Here is an 18,010-nt window from a genome sequence, read left to right as displayed (position 1 = left end):
AGGGTTCGAAGCCGACGGCCAAGAGAGAATTCTTGAGGTGTCTTTGGTGCAAAAAGTGATTTTATTAAAGCACAGGGACAGGAACTGTGAGCAGAAAGAGCCGAACTGGGGTCATGCAGAATGGCCCATTATATACTCTCAAGTTGGGAGGGGAATGGGGACTGCGTAAGCCTCCCAGGTATTTTGGAAACAAGGTTCCCAGGATCCTGAGGGGCTAGCTATTGTTAGGAAAGGTCATTTATTACTATTTAGTAAAAACTCGGTCATGAGACCCTTCAGATGTATAGCGGTGGGTCATATGCTTGGGGGGTGATTGCCAGCACGTAGCTGGGGAGGTTTAGAGATAAAGTTTCCAAAGGAATTTTTATATGTTAAAGTAGACTTATAGGATAGTGGGGGGCCGGGGATTCGGGTAAGGATTGCCTTTGCCCTTAGCAAAGTGTCCACATGGAGGCAGTTGAGTCCCTGGAGGAAGGTCACTCGGCCTGCTTCAAGGACTTGTCCGTGGGCTGTAGGGAGTAAGGACGTTTAATAATTTTTCTTCTGCCTCTGTTTCCCACATCAATGACAAATGAGACAAAAGGAAGGGAGGAAGGGAAGAAGGGAAGGGGGGAGGGCAGTGTGGGAGGGAGGGAGGGGGAGGGAGGGGAAGGAGGAAGGGTAATGAAATTTTGGGTTGGTTTAAGGGGACAATTGATATCTATTTAAAATCTTTCACTGGGGTTCACGGGGCAAACTCCGTAATTCCGTATTTGCTCTCTCTTTTACCACCGGGCAGCAGTGCCCTGGGCCATATCTGGTTTGTAGCGGTCAGCCGTAAGGGTGACAAAAGTTGGGCAATTTGAGAGGCGAGTGTTACAGGAATCACATATGTTAAAGGAAAAGCCCTGGCCTAATTCGGTGATTCTCAGCAGGAAAGGGGTGGGGTACCATCTGCAGTGGAAGCAGGTTTCTGAATTTCCAGATCAGGGGAAAGACCAGCTTTTTCTATACATACCCACACATACATTTTCATGCATTCCCTTGGGGGTGGAGTCCCATGTTCCTTTTTTTTTTTTTTTTTTTTTGAGTCTTCCTAGATGCAATACATTTTTGCCTGTTGAGGCATTGTTTCCATTCTTTTCTTCTTAAAAGTGCTTCTGTAGTCTCCTTAAATGTAGAACGGCACCTCATCCTCGCTCTACTATTTTTGTCTTTTGAGACAAATGTTTCTGAAGCATCCAGGCTTATTCTTGTGGAATGTCTCACAACATGGATTTATCTGATTGCTTTCCCGTGATTAGGTTCAGGATGTTTGTGGCAAGAACACCGTACAGGTGACCTGGGGTGCTCATTGCCTCCCAGCAAGGGCCCATGATGCGTTTTGTCCCACTGGGGGTGGCGCTAAGTTTGATCACTAGGCTCAGTCCGTGTCAGCTAGATATTTCCACTGAAAAGCTCTTTCCCTTAACAAGTAAGAAGTGCTTTGTGAAATGGTACGTCAAGACCATGTGAAAGGCCCATTTCCCTACAACATTTTTACCCAATGGTCTTAGCATTCATTGTTGATCCTTGCCTGATTCCACTTTTATGTGAAAAATTGCAAAATGATGACTTCTTGATTCTATCAGTCTTTTTATATTTATTAACTAGATCCTCCTATTTAAGAAATGGCTACTTCCCTCCTATTTTTAGTGACATTTTAATATATCACGATGGATTCTTGGATTCTTTTTTGTTGGATATCATACCCCTTGTCTTAGATATATTTACTAAACTAGTGACCTGTGAAACACTAGTCCTGTGAAATGTTCTGAGAAAAAAATATTCTGTGGTCAAATAATTTAGAGACAGAATGAATCTGATATCTCTCTTGAAGTTATCTAATGTACATTAGGATATTGAAGACTCCAAGGAGTTCTATAGTAGACAACCTGCTTAACTTTGTTTAACCGTGTGTTTCTCAAACTTATTTGATCATGAAACTCTTTTTCCTATCTAACACAGACTTAGTAACACAAACTTGGTAAAATACATTTGTGGCTACACCGGCTAAGAGCCAACCTGCCAATTAAATGTTTCAATAGTTCATCAATAATATGAAACAAAGTCTAATTAATGATGGTAGCTCCATCTTTATTTGTTCAACAAACTCTGTATAATTATAGTAATTATTCTAGGGGCACCCGGGTGGTGTCTGACTCTTGATCTCAGCTCAGGTCTTGATCTCAGGGTCATGAGTTCAAGCCCCATATTGGGCTCTGTGCTGGGCATGGAGTCTACTTAAAAAAAAAAAAAGTAATTATCTACAATAATTCTACACATAAGGTCAATATAGAATGCCATTGAGGAAACAGAGGTCAAGAACAACCCCGAAGTAAAGAAAGATGCCTTTAAAAGAATAAAAATAACTATAAAAGAAAAGATTGGTACGTTGACTTCATTCAAATTAAGGACTTCTGTCAAGAGACTCCAACAAGAGAGTGAAAAGGCAAGCTTCAGACTAGGATGGTATATCTGCAAATACATATCCAGAAAATATAAAGAACTAAAATATACAAGGAAAAGACAAACAGCACATTTAAAAATGGGCAAAAGACCTGAACAGGTACTTCACAAAAAAGGATAACCAATGGCCAATAAGCATATGAACATTATCGGCCTTCGAGAAAAGCAAAGTAAAAGCCACAGTGACATACCACTGCACACCCACCAGAATGACTCAGATGAAAAACACTGACAGCACTAGGTATGTGTGTGGGTGTGCGGGGTTGGTAGATGCTGTGAGGCACCGCCTGGATCTCCTTTCAATAAGGCGATTGTTGCCCCAGCTGCTGACAGTGCTGACAGCCTCCATCTTCAGTCCTTCAGAGACTGTCTGGGCTGCATCTCATCCAAGGTCATGGTGACTGGTGGATGGAGGGCATTAAAGATTGGCCAACTTGACCCAACCTGGGACAATTCTGAGGGGCCATTCTAATTCCCTACCCTTCTCCCAGGTTGTTGTTAGCCCCGCAAGGCAGCTCAGCCTCTCCCTTTGTCCGATCTTAATTTCTCCCCCAGAAGTGGGAGATCCCAATGGCCCTTTGTAATAAAGCCCCTGCACCCTAAGCTCCGTGGCAGAACCTGCATTCCCGGGAGCCCATCCTGTGACATGTGCACCTGAAGTCATCCCGCACCACTTGTTATTGTGTAAATTGGTACAATCCCTCGAGAAAACGGTCTGTCCAAACTAAATAACAAGTCTACTCCTAGATATTTCCCTGGGAGAAATAAGCACTGCGTCTGCCCATCAAAGGTTCCGTATAAGAATGTTCACAGCGGCTTTACTCATAACAGACCCAAACTAGGAAAAACCCAAATGACCATTAACTGCAGATCGGATCAGTGCAGCGTGTTCGTAAACAAGAGCACTACACAGGGTAAGAAAGAACAGACTACCACTACACGAACAGCATGACTGAATCTCACAGACAATGCTGAGCAAAAGAATCCAGACACGGAAGAGTACATACTGTATGATTGAATTTATGTGAAGTTCACAAGGGCAAAAATAGCCAAAGGTGAAAGAAGCCAGAACAGTGGTTACCTCTGGGCTGTGGGTATTGACTGAGGAGCACGAAGGAGCCCTCTGGAGTGACAGAAACGTTCTCTATCTTGATGTGGTTGGTGGTCACATATGTAAAAGTCCATTGCGGTATACACACAAGTTTAGGGCATTTTACTGTAGGTATGTTATGGGTCAGTTAAAAAACAAACACACCTCAAACTATAGTAAATTCTTTACTAGCCCAACAGTTGCAGAAACTGTTCTGTAGACTGTTTGGTTTGGTTAAGGTCCCACAGTGACCTGTGAATATTGTCATCTCCTGGGAATAGTGGGGGTGGGAGTGGGTTGGTAATGAAGTAGCCCTGGTTCGTGCATTGACTAGCACTTAACTAGCAGAAAACACTAGCCGAAAAAAACAAACTTTGGGGCTTGTGGTCTAGCGGGGGATGAGAGGGACTCTCCAGGTCTCATGTTCCTAATAATCAGAACAGCCCCTCCCACTCGGATATCTTCCACCAGCTCGAATCAGCTGCTTCTTAATGACCAAGGCTCTCTGAGAGAAAATCTCTGTAGGGAGGGAAATCATCTCATTTCATGGGCCTGTTAGGGTAGTCCAGAAACCAAACCAGTTAATCTGCAACCTGGTAAATGCAATGAAGTGACAGTTAAATAAACTGTCACCAGAGACTCAACCTGCTTTGTTACTGACAACTATGAACCAACTTTACAAAGGAAAAAAAAAGATATTTACAATTCTTACAATTAATTTTATTAATTTGTCTGATCAGTCTTGACTAAGAGAGGTTTAAGAGGTAACAAGTTAAAACTCAACCCTCCCAGCCCCTCACTACAAACAGCAGGATAGCTTCTAGAGTCCACCAACAGAAGAATACTCTGTCGAAATGCTAGTTTATCATTTAATGAAGGCCTATCAATTTCCTTTGAAAACTGTACTGGTATGGTACATTTGGGAAATGTATTTGGGAATTGATCTGAGAATACAATTTGGGAAATATCCCCAATGGGTATTTGGGAAATTATTTTACTTGTATTGGGAAAACTAAATATAACTTATGTAATATTCCGTACTTAAACATAGTCAGTTCCTGCCCTTCTAGTTAGCATTATAGTTGATAAGGACTTCCTATATGTCTGTGGTGCACTGGGCACTTTTTCTAGATAGAGCAGTATATGTGATGTAGGGGAGGAATTGAAATCAAGATAAATGGAAAAAAAAGAGCACACACTGAAATCCTTAGGATTGTGGATCATAATTCTCTAGGGTGATAATATGAAATAAAATTCGTAATAATATGTGATAGTCTTCTAAGGTGGCATCCCATGATCCTTGCCTCCTGATAGTTACACCTGTCTTAGTTCTCCAAAGAAACAGACCAATAGGATGTATGTATGTGTATGTGTGTGTATGTACGTATGTGTGTATCTATCACCTCTTCATATAGACAGAAATCTATTACACGGAATTGGCCGATGAGATTATGGAGGCTGGCAAGTCCCAAGACCTGCAGTTGAGCCAGCAAGCTGGAGACCCAGCAGAGCCAATACGCAGTGCCAGTCTGAATGTGAAGGCCTGAGAACCAAGAGGGCCAATGGTATGATCCCAGTCTGAAGGCTGGCGGACTCAAGACCTAGGAATAGCCAACGTTTCAGTCTGAGTCTGAACGCAGGAACAAGCCAACATTCTAGCTCAAAGGCTGTTAAGAATTCACTTTTATTTGGAGGAAGGTCAGCTTTTTTGTACTATTCAGGTCTTCAGAGGCTTGGAAGAAGCCCACCCCCGTTAGGGAGGACAATCTTGCTTTACTCAGTCTACCAATTTAAATGTTGATCTCATCCAAAGATGCCCTCACAGAAACACCCAGAATGTTTGACCAAATGTCTGGCATCCCATGGCCCAGTTCCTGTGGCACATAAAACTGGTCACCCTGAAGTTCTTGTGTGATGTCTTTCTCTTGAGTGTGGGCTGAGCATAGCAACTTGCTTGTAACCAAGTGAATGGGGCAAAAGCGGTGAGGTGAACCTTCTGAGGTAAACACATTGGACTGTGATTCTGTTTTGCTCATACTCCTCTCTTGCCTTCACCTCCCAGCTAGGATGAAGCCAGCGGCCATGTTGTGAGCTGCCTAACGGCGAGGCCAATGAGGAAGTAAGGGCCTCACTGTAACAGCCCTAGAGAAACTGAATCCTGCCAACCACTGAAGGATCTTAGCGGTTGATCTACCTTGAGTGAAGCCTCTGGATGTCTGAATGCCCAGCCCACAGCTTGACTGCAGGCTTGTGAGTGCCCGGAGCCACACCTAGACTCCCACCCACGGAAACTGTGAGATAATAAATGTTTGTTGTTTTAAGCCACTAAGTTTTGGGGTCATTTGTTAACAGCAATAGTTAACTGATACAGAGTGTAAATGGACTGAAAGGTAGTGAATAATGAAGCAAATGAAATAAATTGAGGGAAAACATATGCAAACTCTACTTACAAGAAAGGCGTTATTGGGCTCTGATGACGAAAAACTGTCCCCCCGACCTGTGTTGGTTTTCACTTGCATCTCTGTTCCACTCCCAAAGGGACGATGGCTGCTGGAGGACAGTCAGACCAAGCCCCGTTTAGCCAGGTAGCACGCTGCCCGGAAGGCACCTCCAGGATAAAGGCCACGGCCTCCTGTGAACTGAGAGGAGTCTGGAGGCAGCTCCCCCTGGGGTGTCCTCCTGTGAGCTGCCTCCCCTTCCCCCTGGGGAGGATGGCCCAGGGGAGCACCGTGCTAGGTGCTGGACCAACTCGCTTTTCCTCTTTCAGCTCTCGCTAGCAGAGGTGTTCTTGCCACCGGATTGCAGAGGCAAGATTCAGGATTTGGATTCAGGCTTCGAGATAGATGTAGACAGAGGCCTTTGGTCTGCTTCTCCTTCTAGGCTCCTGTAGCAGACCTGAGTCTGTTGGCGCCCAGGCAGAGTACCAGAGTTCTGCTCTGCAGCTTTAAAAGGAAAGCTCCAGCAAGTAATTGTCGTTCCCTCACCCCGGTGCTTTAGGGTGGGTGTGTGTGCAGGCACCTGTGTGTGCGTTTGTGCGTGGGTCATTGTGTGAGGGCGGTTTCACACGAGCTTATACCTCACTCAGGGGTGATGTGGTGAGGATCGAGGAGAGGATTCAAGGATTCCTGGATATTTTGGACAGTGTTCTCTCAATGACACCTCTAACTCATCATTTCCTGATATGGGCCAAGGTCAAGGACACTGATGAGTCAGCATTTTTCAATGTAGTATCTGAAATACGGCTCCCTCTGCCCCTCTCAGTTTTGCTGGTGTCCCCAAACTAGCACAGTGCCCTCAACACCCACCATCCAGGAGCCAGCCCCTTGCAGATCCTACTGTTAGCCTGAGAACAGCAGAGCCCTGGAGCCCCGCCTACTGTCGGCCGCCCCACCCACCACACAGACTCCTCAGATTTCCCAGGATGGAATAATTCAGACTGGCCACACTGGCCTTGGGCAGAAAGGAGCCAGCCAGCGATGGCCTCTGCGGGCTGTGCCCAGGACTTTGGCATGGCCCGGGTTACTGGAGTTCTGCTCTGTAGAAGTAGGAAAATAAATTCTTTCTTGCCAGGGAGCTAATTTGTATCTGCCTTGATGGAAAGGGAAAGGCCAGAAGACTGGTACTTTAGGCCGAATATTTGTGTCCCTGCAAAATTCATATGTTGAAACCTAATCCCCAAGGAGATGGTATTAGGAGGTGAGACTTTCAGGAGGGGATGAGGGCGTGAGGGTGGAGCCCTCAGGAATGGGATAAGTGCCCTTAGGAAAGAGACCTCAGAGAGCGGCCTTCTCCCTTCTGCCATGTGAGGCCACAGGGAGAAGTCAGCAGTAAGTGGGCCCTCGCCAGACATCAAACCTGCCAGTCTTGACCTTGGACTCCCAGCTGCCAGAGCTGGGAGGAATAAACCATTGTGCTGGCTACCCAGCTTACGGCGTTGTTATAGCAGCCTGAGTGGGGTAAGACGGCTAAGATGCCTCGGGTGTCAGGGATTATAGGTCTATGCCTGTCTGCGTATTGCTGTACCACGGATAGCTGTGTGAACCTGAAATGGGTGGACACCATTCAAGAGAAAGAGTTAACAGTGGGGGAAAAAATGATCTAAAGTTAGAACTCGGGTCTGCACCTCAACTCTGATTTTATTAGTATAACCTTGGCGGATTCATTTTTAGTACTTAGAGCCAGTTTCTCAAAGTAACACGGAGTCATTTATCCCTCTACCTATGTGTGTGTGTGTGTGCACGTACGAATGCATAGAAAGACGTTTACAGGGGCGCCTGGGTGGCACAGCGGTTAAGCGTCTGCCTTCGGCTCAGGGCGTGATTCCGGCGTGATGGGATCGAGCCCCACATCAGGCTCCTCTGCTATGAGCCTGCTCCTTCCTCTCCCACTCCCCCTGCTTGTGTTCCCTCTCTCGCTGGCTGTCTCTATCTTTGTCGAATAAATAAATTAAAAAAAAAAAAGAAAGAGACGTTTACACCCAATGTCAATGTGGTTGGTTTGGAGATCTGGAAATTGGGTGGCTTTTCCCTTTCTTCTTTGTATTTTTTACTAATGTCTGATTTTTTAAAGATAAAAATGTAAACCATACCCTAAAGACTGTCCGTGTAAACTTGTAATCATGTGATAAAACAATGGCATCTTTCATACTTGGGAGTCTTTGAAATGGAAAGATTGTAAAAACATTCCCATAAACCAAACCAAGTAATCATTTCTTCAGTTTCTTTTTTCCTGATCTGTGTGTACTAAATAGATCTTTGTATTTAATCTTTCAAGCACATAGTCTTCTACTTTGTCTTTACTAATAAGTCTTGGAGGAATCTATAGAAAGTAACAGGAAGACTACTGTTCTAAGAAAATATCAAAAGAAATAACACATCACCTTACCTGGAAGCAAATCTTTCAAAAACCTAATACCTCAAAGGAAAAAAAAAACAAAAAACAAAACCAGGAAAAAAGTTAATATTAGAAAATGTGGAACCGGTTTACCTATTTAACAAATGAAGTGTCCCTATGTTTTATTTATTTTTTTGAGAGACAGAGCGATCACGTGTGGCACACAGGGGGTGGGCGGGGGCGTGGAGGGAAGGGCAGAGAGAGGGAGGGAGACAGAATCTTAAGCAGGTTCCACACTCACCACGGAGTCTGATGTGGGGCTCGATCTCATGACCCTGAGATCATGACCTGAGCTGAAATCAGGAGTAGGATGCTTAACCCAATGAGCCACCCAGGCGCCCCGTTATTAATATTTACGTGTAACACAGATTTTGAAAATTAGGAAATAAGTTAGCAGCTCTTTTAGGGAGTTTGTGACCATTTTCTCTGCTTCACAGGTCCTGGCGGTGGGGGGTCAGGTGGGTTCCAAACTGGGTGGCCCTTGATTCCTCCAGCTATACCTGTATTTCCATTCTTGGACCTCTAACGATCAATAAAGTGCCACTTGCTCCCAAGTACTTGCTCAAAATACTGCTTTTCAGCCCTAAAGAAATTCTCCCAATGGAAATTAGAATTCAATAGGTTCAAATACTTCACAAATGCTCCAAAAGAAATTATGAAGCTAACCAGCCGGTATCTTATTATACGAAAGTATAGGCACATTTTCCTTTAAATATTTGAGATTCTATCTACAGTGCCTCTGTTATATTCATTCAGATTATTCTTATATTCTAAAACAATGAAGCCTCTAAACTGGGGGAATGTTGCCAGAGGATTTCAACAGAGTTTGAAGGCAACATAACCAAAAGGCATAGTTTAAATTGGCTTAGGGAATGAATGGGCTCCTTATCAGAGCAGCTGAAGGCTGTCCGTAATTAACAGCATCTGTCAACACTCACAGGGCCCCATATAGAACAGGCAGGCCCCACAGCCCTGCAGAGAAGCAACCTCCAGCTTCTGGCACCTTAAAATCCACCAGACCTAAACAAAAAGACAGCCCCAACCCATCACTAGAAGGACACGGATACATTTTAGTGATACTAGCAGGACCACAGGACAACTGCTAATTAATGTTAATTACCTAGAACCATTAGCACGGAGACTTCCAATTAGCCAACTATCATAAAAAACTGAAAATACTACTTATGGGGAGGTTATATTTGTAATTACTGATTTTTAAAGTCTCCCTTGTGTTATGATTTTTAAGGGGTATGAACATGATCGATTAACCTCCCTTTTTATGTGATGCGGTCTCAATTTAATTCAGCTTGAATATTTCTGTATCGAGAGTATTAAATTCACTCTATGGCAGTTTTTAGTTGTTTCCCTACATATCGAACACGTTTCCCTCACCAACATGTACAAAACCAAACCGAACCAAACAAATCCAGAGAAAGTTTCATTAAATAAATTTATTTGTTAAAATAATTTAACTCCAAATACAACTGTTGAATTTGCATTGAGTTATAACTACAATTCATGTTTTAACTGAAATGTCAAGGTTTAACAACTGACATTGTTACAAAACAATGAATTGTTGTTCAATTTTAAACGGTCAGTTGTATTAGAGCTCAACAATTAAGTGTGAACTAGATCTCTGGGAAACCCCAAATCAATAATGATAAGTCTGTTTCCAAAACCCACTGCAGTCATTCTTGAAACCCTGATCAAGATTTAATAGATGCACAATGACACGTTAATTAAAAAAAAAAAAAAGACCCCCATAGTCTTTAACATTTGATTGGCAAAGGAGACAAGTAGAGCTTACCAGTGCGAACACAAGACTAGTGAGAAGAACAACTAAAACACAAAACAAACCAACAAAAAAACCAACAGCAACAAACAAACTCCGCGCTTTTCACATCCAGACACGCGCAGACATTCCCACGGGAAAACTCCTGGAAACAAGCAGCAGACATCCTTAGGCAACATTTCCTTATAAAGAAAAGCAGATATCAGTAGTTTTACCACAGAAAAGTGATGGCAACTCTAAGCGCTTGGTCCAAAGTTCAGTCCTAATTCTACAAACCAAAGGAGAAAATCATCGAAGCACCTTTCAATAGTTGAAGGAAGATTTTAGGTAACGCTTTTGATCAGATGTGGCTTGTTTGGTGTAAGTTGAACAAAACGAAAGGCATCGGTTACCATCACTATCACAGCTTAAAACTCCCCCCCCCCAAAAAAAAGCTGCAATAAAAAAGAAAAAAAAAAACCTTCTAAAAACACTGCCTTTGTTGAAGGTAAAATGAGATAAAGTGAAAACAAAAGAAAAGCTTATCACAAACGGCTAAAGAAAAAGTGGGTCTTTGGATCAAACCATAACATTTTTTTAAGGCATGTTAGAAAAACTTTCACTTATCTAGTTGCTAGTCTGATCAGGGCATAAAACCAACAAGGACGCGAGGTCGCCGACTTTTCTCTGCAGCCACTGTGACGTCCTGTCCTTGAATCCTCCTGTTCCTCAGCTTGTTAGTAACATCTCCACGAACACACTCGTCCCAACCGAGCTACAGTCCTACCAGATGAAACACCGACAGGAAGAGCACGAGAGGGTTCCCATGTTTCTGGGGATGTCGGATGCTTTGCCACTAAACACCGATCGGGCAGCCGGCTCGGCTCTTAGGAACAGCTGTACAGTAAAAGCCTTCTCGTCTGACGCAAACACTTCCGAACAAAAATCCGAACGGTTAGGTAATCTTTTCCACCTTACGTTTTTGCCATACCTTTTGTATCATTTAACTTCTTTTTCTTTCTGCGTAGCAATCCATAATGTAAAACTGTAGTCTTTACAGAGGTTTTTAATATGTAATCTTAGTTGTCATAAATTGCTGTTAAATATGGAATTCTAAAAAAAAAATCATTCTGAGAAGTTAGAGGCTTCAAATCTCAGCCGATTCACTACCAAATATTTCTATTTCTGCAGATAAATCATACTTCTTGAATCTCTGAAGTCTCTAGATGTTTTGAGTTGAATCAACTGTTACATACCGAAATTGGTTTCAAGAAAACTGGTTAGAACTTTCTGTCCTGTAAACAAGGTGCTTCACAATTGGGGGTTGTTAAGAAAAAACTATATTGAAGAATGCAAATATTCACAATTCAAAGAGTTTTGACAATCACGGCCTGGTTGTACCCACATACTCTGTTTTCTCATCTGTGAAAAAGTACTATCCACCGTTTTGCTATCCTCTAAGCTCAGTGTCAGTTTACTAAACGCTTGGGGGCCAGCAATGATTTCCATAATGTGTAAAAAACCACGCAAATAATTTAAAAGGAAAAAAATGCTTTTGATACACTATATTCTGCAGTACGGATTCTCAGTGTAGGCAATTATCTCTGACTTGTGCCAAATTCTTAGGAACAATAAACACACATGCACACACAGACACACACTCTTCTCTCAGGTACACACGTAAGACCAGAGGTTACTTGCACAAGTGTGTGAAGCCAACAAGTGTGAGGCAAGGACGCAGATCGCAGGCTCAGGGATAGTGCAGCTCTGAGGGCCAGATTTATCTCCAGAGGATCAGCTCAAGATACTCTCTTCAGCATTTATAACTCTGAAGTTTGTTGAAAACCCTTCTACGCTTGATTGTAAAACTTATCAATAGGTTTTTCCTGTGCCATTAGTCATGCAAATGATAAATACTTCACGGCTATGAAAACCAAAAATGGCAGAGCTTGAGCACCTTTTCAAAACAAAATATTCACTCTAGCTTTATTTGCCACTTCAGTAATCAGGGCAAAATTGTTATAAGAAAATCTTTTTATAATTCCCCAGGAAAATTAAAGATAAAGGGTTGTGGGGTTTTTTTTTTTTTGTCCCTTGCCTTCCACTCTATAATTTATGTTCTACTTTTAAGCCCAAATTATTTCACATGGTTATTCAATTTTTAGATGCCTGCGATAAAGCTCTGCTACAGCAAACTTGATTTCGAAAGCAGGTTAGCCAAGAATCACACCACCACCATAGCCCTTAAAGGCAAGAAGGAATTTGCTGCTTTCACGCACGTAAAAATGCAAGATATTTGTACTGTCCTGTGAGGTTTCTGCAAACGGGAACGTGTGGATGCAACATGGCTTCATTTTCCTTACACGATGGTACTCGGTCATCTACCAGAACGCATCTTGTGAGAAGGCTCGGCAATCTTCCCATTACAGTTGCTTCCTTCTTGTTCAGTAAAGTAATTAAGACCATCCCTGCTTTGTTAACAGAGGGTGGCTCTGGGGTTTTAAAGCGGCTCGAACCCTGGTGGGAGCCTCCGTCTTCTGTGGCAAAGCGGGAGATGCGACACATTCGAAAGCCAGATTGCATTTTCTTACACAACCTGTTCTGACTTCTGCTCTCTCAGGGGTTGATGCACGAAGTTAGTTCTGCGTCACGAATTAGGATAACATCTACAATTAAGCATCAATTTTGAGAAACAGGAACATGTCAGCTGAGGAAAGATTCGCTCCCTGGAATGCTGTTGGCAGTCAGCTGTTAGTATCTTACTGGACGGGATACGTCGGTTAGAAGCACTATCTCAAGTCCTGAAAGTCAGTCCTCTCGTAGGAAAATATTTCTCCTTTACTTATTTTTTCTTTTCTAAAGAAGACAAAATATTTTAACTGTAAGTGATCATAGGGATTCTTCTGGTTTCTCTCGCAGGGTTACTTTTAATTTATACAATAGTTGCTTCTGTCAACCCAGTGACAATGCCATCGTAGCTTTTGGAGGAGGTCACCCTGTAGATCGACGGGCTGTGCCTTAAAGTTGCAGGTGCACACAGGAGCCTGCGGACCATGGTGAAAACTGAAGTTACTGAACCCAAATGTTACTCAGAGAGATCAACGGACAATCACTGCTCAAGGCTGAATAAGGGCTGCTATCTCACTGTAGATTCACGCCACACACCCTGCAAGCTCCGCAGTCGGGCAGACGAGGCGTGTGTCGCCTGTGGTCGTGGGCAGGTCCCGTGCAGGACAGCCGTACTCGAAGGCTATTGTATGTTACATGCAGAACAGCACGGGTCGTCTTTGTCAGGCTGTGCCGCATAGTTCATCTGCCTCACGATTTCTGCAAAGAGTTCGTCCACCATTGTTTTGCTCTTGGCGGAAGTCTCCATAAAGGGGCAGCCCCACTCTTCCGCGAGGGCTCTGCCTTCATTGGACGACACTTCCCTCTCACTTTCCAGGTCCACTTTGTTCCCAACCAAGATGACTGGCACTTTCTCATACCTACAAGAGAGTGAACGACACGCGTGAATTGTAGAAGTTAGCACAAAGGTCAACGGCTAAAATGCATGTTCTCTTTTTCCCTTCTATTCTACGAATATTCGTTCTTGAGTTGCGTGAAAAATTACTTGCGCCACTTGGCTTGACATCTGCCTGAGGGCATTTAGAAGCTGCTCTCATAGTGGATCATAAATGGGTTTTTGGAAATGAGGTTAATTCATCAATTATACATCTTTCAAAATCAATTTACCTTTCCAGATATATTTGGAAAATTATTCTCAGAATCTCAGAATAAATCCTGTTAGGTGGATTAATTTAAACTTTTCTTCATTCTAAGAGAGGCTTACTCAAAATTTCAGTTGATGAGGTAATAGCTCTACTGAGTAAACAAACAATTTGTAATTGTCAGCATTTTACTCTGTTCCATAAATACACACGCTGGTCATGTGTGAATAGTTCCTGAATACGAAAAAAGATAGGAGAAATCATTAGGAGGAAAAACTATCAAATAAAACTACACTCTATCCCTTTATAAAACTGTTCTAGATTGGCCAGTTGAAAGACAATCATGGTTCTTTTCAGCTTGACAAGGATTAAACTTTTCAATCATTAGCTTTATTTGATGCCGTCTCTTCTTTTCCTTCCTAAACAGAACAGGTGTGTCATAGATAGGCGGTCTCCCTGTCAGACGTTGAAACCTAAGCCCCACTGGGATTGTATTTAAGAGGTCGGGCCTTTGGGAGGTGATTAGGTCATGAATGGGACCGGATGCCCTTTAATATCTAAAAGAGATAGGAGAGTATTGCCTTGCTCCTACCGCTGTGTGAGGACACAGCATAAAGATGAATCTATGGGGCTCCTGGGTGGCTCAGTGGGTTAAGCGCTGGCCATCAGCTCAGGTCATGGTCCTGGCGTCCTGGGATTGAGCCCCGTGTCAGGCTCCCTGCTCATGGGGGAGCCTGCTTCTCCCTCTCCCTCTACCCCTCCCCTCTGTTTGCGCTCTCTCACTCTTTCCCAAATAAATAAACAAAAAAATCTTAGGGAAAAAAAAAAAAAGATGAGTCTATGAACTAGGGAAGCGGCCCTCATCAGACGTGGAATCTGCCAGAGGCTTGATCTCGGACTTCCAGCCTCCAGAACTGTGAGAAATGAATTCCTATTGTTTAAGCCACACGGTCTACAGTATTTTTGTTATAGAGCCAGACAGGCTAACATAAGGTGACTGTGAGTTATGACATTAGGAAAAGGCTCGACTAATAAAGATAACAAACGATCTGAGAGGAAGAAAAAAAGGTTCTACTGTTAGCATTTTGGTACCTAAAGACGGTTCTCTTTACGATGCTTACTTCCCGTGTAAAAATACATGGTGCTACTCGGCATGTTTATTCAGTATTTTGTTTATGTTTGTGCTAAGAAATGTTGCTAATATATTTTCATAAGAAAATCATTTTTACTCTAAACACCATTTTAAAAGCTTCTTGGGATCTCACAGTATAAATCAATGCGTGTGAGTGTGTGTTCGTACTTTCTCCTACGCAGAGTGCATCTCCAATGTATCAAGGAAGCAAACCGCAAAACTGCACATGAGCGGTAACAAGTGTGACTGGACACAGCTAATCTGCTCGAAAACTGTCACGTGGTCGCGGCTTCACTGGGGCGGGACTCGCACAGAGCTGTTATCCTTCAGGAAACTGAGCGAGCGCGGTGGTTACGATTAGATTAGTGAGAATGCTTCCACAGTTCCAGCATTCTGTTAAAAAGTCATTCCTAACTTGTAAAGCAAACTATATTCCCGACAGAGGCTCACTTCTGTCTTTGGCACTAGACGAAACGGGGAACGCTTTCCACGAGAGAGCACGCTCCAGGCAGCGGGCCACGTAGCGATCTGAAACGTAAAAACAACTTAAAAATGTGTGGGGGTAACAGTATCAACCGTAAGTCTAGAACTTGGGTGTCGGTCTGCAGGAAATGGATTTGCACAACTGACTTTGCATGGATTTACTGCACATCAACTGTGCCTTACGCTTTCTGGCCTTGTCAGACTGGGAGCTCTGAACACAGGACCCAAGAGCCTGCCACGTCTTCTAGGACTCTCACCTAGGAACAACCACGTGTAGCCCATGGCCTCGGGAAGGACAAATGGCAGCAAGATGAAGCCGCATTACGGACACCGCGTGTCCGCGGCTCCGCTACAAGCCCTCCTGACCTGCTGCGCGGAGAAGCTCGGCAGGAGCTGCTGGTCGCATCAGGACCATCTCACGCCCTTACCTGACTTGCAAAGATGTAACTGCGTTTCATTTTTCTTACGAGAGTATATACGCCACAGTGTGTCTGAAAACATTTTGTTCGGCAGTGAAGTAACATAAATATTAATACAATTCAGTCAATGTGTTGGTTGAATTTAATTAGGTTAAAAACTAATTTCAATCTCTGTTTACAAGACTTAACTAAAACGATAGTGATAAAACATCACTTTCTATTAGGAGTTAAGCGATACATATTTTAGAGAATATTTTTTAGTTTAAATACAGTAATATATCGTGTTTTATATTTAAGGACATATTTCTTATGCTCCTAATTAAAAACCACAAAATGTGGGTTTTCAAATCATTAACAGTTGTATGATACATTGTTTGAACCAAGAATCTGAATAAATGTTACCAACAGATTCTCAAAATGGCAACCGGAATACTGCGAACATAGGTCCGTATGTAACAGCATTAATGACTGTCACATGAAGATGACAATTTAGTGTCAGGGAACCTGCCCATTACATCGCTATTCGAATTGTCAGCGATCTTTTCTAAGACCCACTCGCTAAAAATGCTAGAGAAATCCAGACTGATATCCTCAGAAGACTTTCAAAGACTGAATAAGGTCTTCCGGAAAAAAAGGTATTATGTACATTTCAGAATAGCAGACGGTGAGAAATATTTTTTTCTCTTTCTGTTAACATTAAAATATGACACAGTAGAGAAGATTCTAAACTAGGATTTGGAGGCTCAGCTTGCAGCCCTGCCACGGAGACTGCGAGACTGAGCAAACCGTTTACTCTATCCACCTGTAGTTCACTTCCTTGTCAGTAAAAAAGGAGGAAGAGATCTGTTCCCACTTAACGCACAGGTTGCTGTGAAGCTCACGAGACAACTAGAAACACCCGCGTCCTCGGGCAAAGCAGGGCGGCGCTCCTCCCGCCTCCTGCCCGCTGCTCTGAGACCCCTGCTTCTCCCAGGGTCAGAAGCAAGAGGAGCTGATGGACGTGAGCAGCTCCGGAGGACGGACACGCAGAACACACCGACCCAGAGTCGCGGAATGAAGCAGCCACCTGCCGCCAGCCTTCCCCATCTCTAGTCCCCCGTGCCCAGCAGGAGGGTAACGAGGGACGAGCAAAGCAGAAAAGTCTTCTGCAAATGCGGGAACCTGTGTGGAAGGGAACGCGGGCCTTCGGGTTGGGATGACAGAGTGGGTCCCAGGAGTGGGGGGTCAGATTTGGAGAAACCTGGATCCGCTCTAAGGAAGGCGGGTGAGAACGCAAAGGGAAAGAAGGAAAGCCTTGTGTGGACAGCACAGAGGAGGGCGTGGGGAAACCGTCCTCCTGCAGTAGCGAACGGTGTGCTGGAGGACCACCGAACAACGCCGGACCCGGACTCCTGTCCCAGAACTGCTTCCAGCTGGTTCTGTGAATTTAGAGAATTACCTTAATCTCTTGGTTCTCCCGTTTCTTGAGCTATAACATGAGCTGGACTATCATTTCTGAGGTGCTCCTCAGCTAAAAATCCGAACACACGGGGCCACCGCCATAAGCAGTACTTAGCATTTACCGAGTGATTGCTGAGAGCTTAGCGCTGTTCTCAGCACAACCCCAACAGGCTGATCTCTACAAGGGATGTGAAAGTTTACAGCAGGACTAAGGCCAAAATGTAGGGGAAACCTCAGATCTCATGCGGACAAGACACCAAGCAGCAAAGGCTTCCAACTCGACCAGTGGAGCGGCTCCTGCCCGCGCGCTGGGACTCGGGAGCTCGGCTGTGGGACGGCTGTCGCTGTGGGAATACGGAAGGCTGAATACTGAATACTGAAAGCCGCCCGCAGCAGCATAAATGGCGATGAACAATCAAGGCATCATGTATTTATGCATCCACTTAACACATAATTATTTGATAAGAGCCTACTATGTGCCAGATGCTATTCTAGACACTTCAGCGACATCAGTGAACGAAGCGAAGATCTTTGCCCTCACAGTGAGGTCAATCTAGCAGGGGAGACAGACATCTGACAGTAAAC

At 43.8% G+C, this 18,010-nt stretch overlaps 1 protein-coding gene and 1 long non-coding RNA gene across 2 annotated transcripts in view; one reads left to right on the top strand and one right to left on the bottom strand.

Annotated features, from left to right (window-relative positions):
- The window catches only part of LOC103657586, an 82,555-nt gene extending 76,653 nt beyond the window's left edge, over positions 1-5,902 (top strand). The window contains exon 3 of the long non-coding RNA XR_005833145.1: positions 5,640-5,902. This is a non-coding gene — a long non-coding RNA (uncharacterized LOC103657586). The remainder of the gene's footprint in view (positions 1-5,639) is intronic.
- Positions 5,903-9,895: 3,993 nt separating this feature from the next.
- The window catches only part of RAP2A (RAP2A, member of RAS oncogene family), a 33,575-nt gene continuing 25,460 nt past the window's right edge, over positions 9,896-18,010 (bottom strand). Inside the window, exon 2 of the mRNA XM_008685010.2 lies at positions 9,896-13,729. Within this exon, the coding sequence (XP_008683232.1) occupies positions 13,492-13,729 (238 nt within the window). The 3' untranslated portion in view covers positions 9,896-13,491. The remainder of the gene's footprint in view (positions 13,730-18,010) is intronic.

This window comes from Ursus maritimus, unplaced genomic scaffold (genome assembly GCF_017311325.1).
Source record: "Ursus maritimus isolate PB19 unplaced genomic scaffold, ASM1731132v1 scaffold_10, whole genome shotgun sequence".
In the NCBI taxonomy this organism is placed as follows: domain Eukaryota; kingdom Metazoa; phylum Chordata; class Mammalia; order Carnivora; family Ursidae; genus Ursus; species Ursus maritimus.
The sequence above is the reverse complement of the archived record's forward strand: the minus strand, read 5'-3'. Positions and strand labels throughout refer to the sequence as shown.